Source organism: Helicoverpa zea, chromosome 19 (genome assembly GCF_022581195.2).
Source record: "Helicoverpa zea isolate HzStark_Cry1AcR chromosome 19, ilHelZeax1.1, whole genome shotgun sequence".
NCBI classification, from domain to species: domain Eukaryota; kingdom Metazoa; phylum Arthropoda; class Insecta; order Lepidoptera; family Noctuidae; genus Helicoverpa; species Helicoverpa zea.
In genome coordinates this window covers 105,793-114,695 of record NC_061470.1, presented here as the reverse complement: position 1 = coordinate 114,695, position 8,903 = coordinate 105,793, and the positions used below count along the sequence as shown (strand labels likewise).

The 8,903-nt window shown below is 40.1% G+C and overlaps 2 protein-coding genes across 3 annotated transcripts; both read right to left on the bottom strand.

Annotated features, from left to right (window-relative positions):
* Positions 1–2,701: 2,701 nt before the first annotated feature.
* Positions 2,702–4,906, bottom strand: LOC124639881. 2 transcript variants are annotated; one of them, XM_047177389.1, is made up of 2 exons: positions 2,960–4,906; positions 2,702–2,882 (listed from the first exon to the last, which is right to left on the bottom strand). In XM_047177389.1, exon 1 carries the CDS (start codon positions 4,890–4,892, stop codon positions 2,994–2,996), a length of 1,899 nt encoding a protein of 632 aa, XP_047033345.1. In that variant the 5' UTR covers positions 4,893–4,906; the 3' UTR covers positions 2,702–2,882; positions 2,960–2,993. The 2 variants fall into 2 exon arrangements, with proteins under 2 accessions (XP_047033345.1, XP_047033346.1); XM_047177390.1 differs by having other exon boundaries at positions 2,966–4,906.
* Positions 4,907–5,667: 761 nt separating this feature from the next.
* LOC124639604 lies at positions 5,668–8,074 on the bottom strand. Its single transcript, XM_047177045.1, has 3 exons — positions 7,826–8,074; positions 6,149–6,561; positions 5,668–5,711 (listed from the first exon to the last, which is right to left on the bottom strand). Exons 1-3 carry the CDS (start codon positions 8,047–8,049, stop codon positions 5,668–5,670), a joined length of 681 nt encoding a protein of 226 aa, XP_047033001.1. The 5' UTR covers positions 8,050–8,074.
* Positions 8,075–8,903: the final 829 nt, after the last annotated feature.

Genomic DNA, 8,903 nt, shown 5'->3' with positions numbered 1-8,903 from the left:
AAATTAAATGAAAGAAGGAAAAATTAAGGAGCTCCTTTAAAAAGCATGAAATAAAATTAAATTATAAATTAAAAAAAAAAACCCCGACCCAAAAAAAGTACGCAATAATTATGACAAAAGGTTAATAAAAACGCTAAACCCTATAAAAAGCAAAAAATAACTTTTAACACTACGTAAACTAAATTTTGACGTGTCGGGGGACCGCTTTTTACCTTCATAAATACTTACATAAATCAAATGATACCTACCTAATTACAACATTCGTTTAAAAAAGTATCACGTATCTAAAGTAATGAATTAGAGCGGTCCCCCATCATCCTCCGAGCCTTTTCCCAAACTATGTTGGGGTCGGCTTCCAGTCTAACCGGATTCAGCTGAGTACCAGTGCTTTATAGAAAAGTTGCATTGGTACTTGCCTGACCTGGAATCGAACCCGCGCCCTCATACTCGAGAGGTTGGTTCTTTGCCCACTAGGCCACCACGACTTTTTGAATTAGAGCGGTCCCCCGACACGACAAAATTTAGTTTACGTAGTGTTAAAAGTTATTTTTTGCTTTTTATAGCGTTTAGCGTTTTTAACCTTTTGTCATAATTATTGCGTACTTTTTTTGGGTTGGGGTTTTTTTTTAATTTTACTTAAGCAACATACGATTCACGTTCGACTGCGATATGTTTTAAATCACTGAGTACCTGGTGCCAGTTTTAGTCACTTAGTTCAAAACATTAAGTTGTCTAAGCTTATCCCAGGTTCAACTGTTATATTAATTTATGGTGATAGCTTGGCAGTAAGTAGAAAAGAGTTATTAGATTATGTAAGTCTAATAATTTTTTCAGATTTTTTGTGTTTTTTTTTTGTAAATCAAATCCTATACCTCTTAAAAATCACCCGTTATAATGGGTGGAGGTTTGTTTGGGCGTTTCTCTTTGTTTTCAGGCTCATTATCTACCTGATCAATCTGAAGGCTATTCCTAAGGTTATTCCTATTGTTAGTTTCAATTGCTTCAGGAGATGGGGTTTGTGACAACTTTTTCCGCTTGTTGCCTCTAGTTGTTGGTACTCTTCGCCATTCCGGTGGGCAGGGTGTGCTATTGCTTGATGTTTGCATATTGTGTTCCTCTGTCAGGGGAGTAGCGTTAGTTGTTACTAGCTGATCTTCTAAGGGAAGGACTCCTTGGTCTATTCATAAATAAGCTAGGGTGAAAAGCTTGCTGGACATATCGTTTTCCAGTAGCATTCGCTATTATAGGTGGCTGGTTACTCATAACTGGGTGAATTTCCCGGGACCAAAAATTGCGTGGCGTCGATGAAATCGGTACTAAAAATCATTGTTATAATATTCTAATATTTTTTTCTAAGTAGATGAAATAGTAATCTATGTGTAGCACTAAATATTTTGTTAATAGGATTAATTGGTTCTCCAAAAAAAAAAATTAAACCTCAAAATCTTTCATTGCCGTGTTTGTCCACACGTCACCTTGATGTGTACTAGACCTTATTGATAAAAATGTATTAGTTATTTAAATTAAAACCTACTTTTATTTGATTCGTGAATAGTTAAAGTATTGTTACGGACTACATTTGTTCAAATATTTAAACAATACAACAAATGGTAAATAAAAAATAGTTTGTCCCAGAACTACCATTCATCACCATGTCCTAAACATATTTGAGAATATTGCCTTTTCTAACGGTTTGCGTCCCTCCCGCTGTGCGCTAAATGTTGCATATTAGTAGACGTCAAGTGTTCGACGTGGAATGACGTGTGCACGTGCCTGCGTTTTCGCGCCATAAATGCAAGTATGCAATTTTTTTATCACTGGTCATTTTTTCTTTCATCGCCGTGGATAGGTCTTACTTCTGTTTGAATAAGTTTGTCCTCTTAATTGATCATTCGGTACAATGCCATCTATCTTATGTTTATTTGTGACGTGTTAATTACTGTGAATTATTAACAGATTTTTAGTTTTTTGATGTTTTTGCCTTGATATTCATTGCCGTGCTCTCATTCCCGTGGTTTCCGTGGTCAAAATTTGCTATGGAAATGAAAAAAAATACACAGCAATGAAACAATTTTCATTGCCATGCCTTGTAAAACAATTTCGTTTCATTGCCGTGGCCGCATGTTTCATTACCGTGACTTATGTTTTCATCGCCACGGCATGATTAAGAAAAAAAACATTTTGTACTATATAGTCAACTACAAAAAGATATTTCCACGTTCACCTCACAAAATGATAAACTTACACACCACTTCAGGTTCAGGTTCACTTAGGTTGTTTTACTAGAGGAGTATTTAAGAAAAGAAAGAGAAAGATATGTCAAAACGATGGCTGCAGGAATAGTTTTCATTGCCATGGACGCATGTTTCATTGCCGTGCATGCAAGTTTCACCGCCGTGGTATGAAAATTTTAGTCTTGTATATCTCGTTAGTTTTTTAAGCTATCTACTAGATATTAAGTAAGAATACATATCTTATCAAAAACTTTAGTAAACACTAATTTTTCTTGTTCTAAAGTTGAAGTATAAAAAATCCACGGAAATGAAGATTTTATTGGACCTGTTGAAATTCACCCAACTACGCAGTCGGCGCTTGTTTCATTTGGTGCGTGATTCCCAGCTTCCACTAAATTTCCAACATTTTCCGAGCTCATAGTAGAATTTTATTTATTATCACTATTGCAACACTTTTCCATATGTCTATTCTATTCTATTTTTATTTATGGCAATCCGTGTCGATGTCAATGTCGACGATTCTGCCAATGACAAGTGAAATGAGAAGCAAGTCGTGCTTGTGATTTAAAAAACAAAAAAAAAACAAAAGGAATTTAAGATGCTGTTGTAGCCGATCTTGTGTAACTTTAACTTGTTAGTAGGACGACACTGAAACAAACAGAAATACATTTACATACATAAAAATAACAACAAAATGTTAGTCACATATAACATATAAAATATACCACAACCTAACTGTAGCCTAAAATAGGCCACAGTTTATAGTTTAATGTTGTTTCGATGAATAGACATTAACAGCAACTGGAGCAGTTCTGGACAGGAGTGTGATAAGAGGGAACGGAAATTAATAGGGAGAGGAATTTTGAGTTTTTGGAGACGACCATATAAATCGAAAGAGGAGTTATTAGGGCAGTTAAAAAATATATGGTCCAGGGTACCCTCATCTAGTCCGCACTCGCAGAGGGACGAATCCTGCACCCGAATTTTGCGCAAAAAGACCGGAGTGCAACAATGACCTATCCGTATTCTGCACAGGACTGAAATAACCTGTTTGGGGTATTTTTTAAAACGGGAGAACCACGGTTTTGGTTTTACAACCGGTTGGATAGCGTAATAGGAGCTGCCTTTCTTTTTGCTGGAGATATTCCACCATTCCTGCCACGAGGTGTCAAGACTCAATTTAGGGAGGTTTAGTAGGTCATGCCCTTGAAGGGAGAAGTGTGCAAGGTCAGCTGACTCAGATGTGCATGCGTCTTTGGCCAAGGCGTCGGCACATTCATTTCCCTTTATACCGCAGTGACTGGGAATCCAAACTAGGTGGACTACTTTTTCTTGCCTAGCGCAGGAGTAAAGGGAATTTTTAATTTCCAGGACAATAGGACAATGGAGTTTAGTTCGAAAGGAATTCTGGGATAGGGCTTGGAGACAACTAAGGGAATCAGTAAAGATAACTCCAAAGTTGATCTCATGGGACTCTATAAAGCGACAAGCTTCCAATAATGCCACGCACTCGCCTGTAAATATAGAAGACTCCTTTGGACATCTAAATTTAAGAATGATTTTCGAGTTCTGATAATAAACCGCGGCCCCAGTATAACCACTATTAAATTTGGAAGCATCCGTGAAGAACCTTTGAAACCCAGTCCATCGTTCACCCAAAACCGCATTAAAGGCCGAATTTGCCGATGGGGAGTTTTTAGATATCCCAATGTTATAAAATATTTTAGGAGTAAAGCAAAGAACTTCATATGAGTAATTAAATAAGGGAAGTCTGGGATGTGATGTAATAGGGGATTCTAAATTTTGGAAAAATCGGAATGCTTTTAGGAAAAGGGGGAGTTCTTTATGTTCCCAATATTTTGAACTGTGACATAGGGTGTCAAGTTCTCTGAGTTTTGGGATGAGAGGGTGGGATGACTTGGGAATAACCCTGGATAGGAATCGGGAAGCGAGATACTGCCGTCTTAGGGCTAGGGGGGGTTCAGCGCATTCGACCTGTAAGGCGTTAATAGGCGACGACTTCATGCAACCTGAGATGATTCGAAGGCATTGAGACTGGATCCTATCTAAACCGGCCAAGGCACCTTTGTTACCTGGAATCACCAGGTGTGACCCATAGTCCAGGATACTGCGGACTAAAGCATTATAGACTAATTTCATGGTGAAGGGATGGGCCCCCCACCAGACACCTGCGAGAGCTTTTAGAATGGAAATTGCTCTTTCGCATCTCTTAATTAAATAATTTATGTGATGAATGCCGGATAGTTTGGAGTCTAAGTAAACGCCTAAAAATTTAGCTTTTTTCGCTATGGGGATGCCTTGTCCTTGGATGTTAACGGAAACCTGAGGGATCAGCAGTTTTCGGGAGAAAATCACTACCGAGCTTTTTGGGGCAGATAATTGGAGGCCATGGTCCAAAAGCCATGTGTGCAGAGAGTCCAGGGAGAGACAGAGAGATGAGGCAGCGTCCGCAATTGAAGGATTGATTACATACAACACTAGATCGTCGGCGTATTGTAGAAGTTGACAGTCAGAATTGAGGCAGGAGCCGATGTCTGCTGTGTACAGGTTGTACAGTAGAGGGCTTAAAACTGAACCTTGAGGAAGGCCCTTCCACGTCTGTCTCACCTCAAATACCTCTCCCTGCACTCTGAGCATCAAAAAGCGAGACATGAGGAGTGCGCATATACATTGTACCATCTTACCCGGAATCCTCAGCTGTAGCAATTTTTGCCTGAGAACTGGAAGAAGGACGCTGTCGTATGCGGAAGATATGTCAAGGAATGTGGCTACAGCGGATTCATTTTTGGAAAAGGCTGTACGGATATCGGTAACCAGAATTGCCACACTGTCCATGGTACTCAGCCCCTTTCTGAAGCCAAACTGATTACTCGGCAGTAAATCCCTCGATTCTACCAACCACTCAAGTCTGTTTTTAATTAAATGTTCAAGTAACTTGGCCAAAACTGAGGACAACGCAATTGGTCTAAGGCCGTTCGGATCATCAGCAGTCTTGCCGGGCTTCAAAAGAGGAATGACTATCTGAATTTTCCACTGGTCAGGAACCCAACCAAATTGGTAACAATAATTTATAATTCCTAAAAAATATTGTTTAGCATCAGAACCGAAGTGAACTGCAAATGAATACGGTATGCCGTCCATGCCAGGGGCGGTATCCCTAACATGATGTAATACCGCATCAAGTTCCTCCAATGAAAAAGGTTCATCCAGGGGGTCATTCAAAATATTAACAGGCGGGAGCAGAAGTTCTGAGGAAGAAGGAACATAGGCTGGAGCAATTTTGTCGAAAAAGGATTCAGCAGTTTCTCGCGTGATGGGGGAAGAGATAGATGGGGAGCAGCCTCGCCTAAAACGATGAATGCTCTTCCATACTGCTGATATGGGAGTGGAAGGGGACAGAGAAGTGCAGAACTTAACCCAACCTCGACGTTTCTTCTTGTGAAGAAGCCGCCGAGACTGAGCCAACACTCGTCTGTACCGTATAAGATTGTCGCTATTCATCGCATCATTGTACTGTTTTTCGGCCTCTTTCCTTTCTTTAACAGCCGATGTGCATTCTTGATCCCACCACGGGGGTGATGGGATCTTGTTTCTGGCACAGTTGCGCAACGGAAAGATAGAGTCTGCGCTTGAAATTATGGCCGAGATAAAGCCATCGTAGCAGTTCTTAGCATGGCAGTGACCATTAAAATCTTGGAAACTTGAAGTTAAATTTGGAAGCATACTAATTTTCTCCTCCAGTAAAGATGCAAACCTCGACCAATCGGGTTTGGACAAGTTGTACTTCAATAGTGGAGGAGAAGTTTTCTCTAAATAAGTTTTATTAAGAAAAGTTATAACAATGGGGTAATGGTCGCTACCATGCGTAAGGGTAGTACATTGCCAATGAATTGATGCCGCCAACTCTACGGAACAGAATGTGAGATCTACACAACTCTTTTGCTGTCCGGGAAGGGATCTACGAGTAGGACTACCATCATTTAGGATGCAAAGGTCAAGGTCATCTAAGATTTCTACCAAACCTTCCCCAAAGGAATCACAGCGATTGGAACCCCATCTAAAATGGTGACAGTTAAAATCACCCATGACAAGCACGGGTCCTACAATGTTGTTCAGAATATCTCTAATAGTAGCTAAGAACCTGTGCTGTGGGTGGGAGATATAGACAGATAAAACTGTGATACCTTCTACTCTACCTGCGACTATATTCATATCACCATCCAGAGCAGAAAGTGCCAAGGTCGACAGTGGAACACGATTATTAACGAGGAGAGCCGACCCTCCATAGCCATCAGATCTGTCACATCTGAGAACATTAAAATGTGGTATATTAAAACTGAGACTCGGGGTGAGCCAAGTCTCAGCAATTGAGCAAGCCAAAGGCTTGAATTTATTAAGAAGGAATATGAGGTCGTGTTTCTTATGCCACACGCTCCTCACATTCCATTGCAGGAATATTTGACGGGACGCCATTTTTAATTTTTGAAAGGAGATTTACTAGTTGATAGGCAACGTTGGACGGTATTTCAGCATTATTAGTGGATACAATAGTAGTTAAGAGTTTAATAAGAATTTCTATAATTGATGAAGCATTATTGCCGGTGAATGGATTATTTAGAGCGCAGCCGTCAGGCTGTGAAGGTGCAGGGGAGTTAATAATTTGCTGATGAGCAGCTTTATCATAAGAGGGAGATAGAGGGGCATGGGTCTTCGGCTTGAGGAAAACGGTTTTGCGGTATGACTGAGTGGAGGTGGGAACTGCTTTTGTAGCATTCGCATAGTTGCGAGAAGCGAGTGGGACAGTCTTGCTGGCCTCAGCATAAGAGAGGGACTTCTCAGCCATAACAGTCTTAATGGCCTTCTGTCTGCCCAGCTCCGGGCATGATTTGCTATTTGCAAAATGATTCCCCGAGCAAAGCACACAGAATGCCTCCGCCTCAGAAATGCTGCAACCATCACCAGGGTGATCATGGCCGCATTTACTGCAGCGGGGTTTAGACCGGCACACTAGTTCCACATGACCAAACCTGCAGCACTTACGGCACTGGATGGTGGGATAAACGTATTGTTGGACTGGGAGGGAAGTGTAGCAGCAAAACACCCTTGGCGGTAACACCTGACCGTCAAAGGTAAGGACACATGTTTCTGTGGATTTAAATTCGGTCACTCCATCAATTACCACTTTCCTATTTATACGACGAACTTTGAGAATTTCACCGCAACCTGAGGGGACTTGTAGGTATCTTTGGGCTTCCTCTTCAGTTAAATCAGTAGGAACACCGGTAACAACACCCATGCGGGTTATATTAAACGTAGGGATGGAGGCCACAAAGCTGTTCTTGGGAAGAATGTTATTAATAAGGAATGCATTTGCATCCTGAGGGGATTTAAATTCCACAGAAACACGGTTCCTGCCAACTTTTTTAACTCCATCACGGACAATGTTAACTATGCTCTGTTTTTGGAGAAATATTCCAAAGGTAACCGGATGCAGAGAAGTACCGGCATTAGGCTGGGGTTCCAAACGAGACACGTGGACAATGAACGGTGCCTTATCTGTAGCAGAGTACCTGCTGCGGCCAACTAAATTCCTTTGTTGTTTCGGTGGTGGGGTTGACACGACAATGTTTGCATCATCTCCGGAGCGTTTCCTGGCATTCGAGGCAGATAAGTTCTGGGAATCCGCGATGCTGCAAGCAACATCGGCGAATTGGGATAATGGGTAGTTAGGGGAAAGAGGAGCGTATGCAGAGATGTCGGGAGGATCGGGATCGGGAGGTTTATTGCGATCCATCGCTAATTAAAACTAGTTATTTACCGAAACAACAGTACAACACTGGTAACGAACACAAGGACAACACACAAACACAACAATAAGTCACAAAAGGTCACTAAAACACTTGAAAAAACTGAAAATTCTAGGCACACGTGCTAACCAATAACAACCTGCGGCAAGAATCCTTTTCCATATGTCAGATGAAATATTTATTTCAAATGTCAAAGACAAATAATTAAAATTATTAAAAAATATGAGGGTGGTTAAAGAAAAATTTGGAAATTTGATTGTCACTCTGGGTTTTTAGATAAAGTTTTCTGCTTTAATCACTATCACTTTTCTTTCACTAACAATGTCACATCGAAAACACTGACTAAATAATGTTTTTATCACTATTCTATAAAGATTTGTACAGTTTTATACTAGTTTTCACTAAAATCTCCAACAGCACTTTCGCGCGTGTTGACAGTTGACAGTTCTAAATAAATTACTACTAATAAATTACTAATTTTTTTGATGTCACTTAATAGTAGGCATTTAAGAAGGGGAAATAATAAGTGTAGCCACAAAATTATTTATTGGACACATCATTAAACTTCTAATTTTATAACTAAGCAACGAGGAAATGACATAGCCTCTAATAAACTAATTCGTCTTTTTTACAACGCCATCTACTAGAAAGCTTCAATAAAAGATCATCAATTATTGTAACTTGTCCTTCTTATATTTATACATTGTCATCTAATTTACTAATTCGGCCTCATTTTTCCAAAAACGAGCTGGTGAGGCGTGTAAATAGCCTCATCAGGGGAAAATAATAAAAATTAATTAATGTAATTGGGAGAAATTTAAAGGGTTGAAGGAAGAAAGAA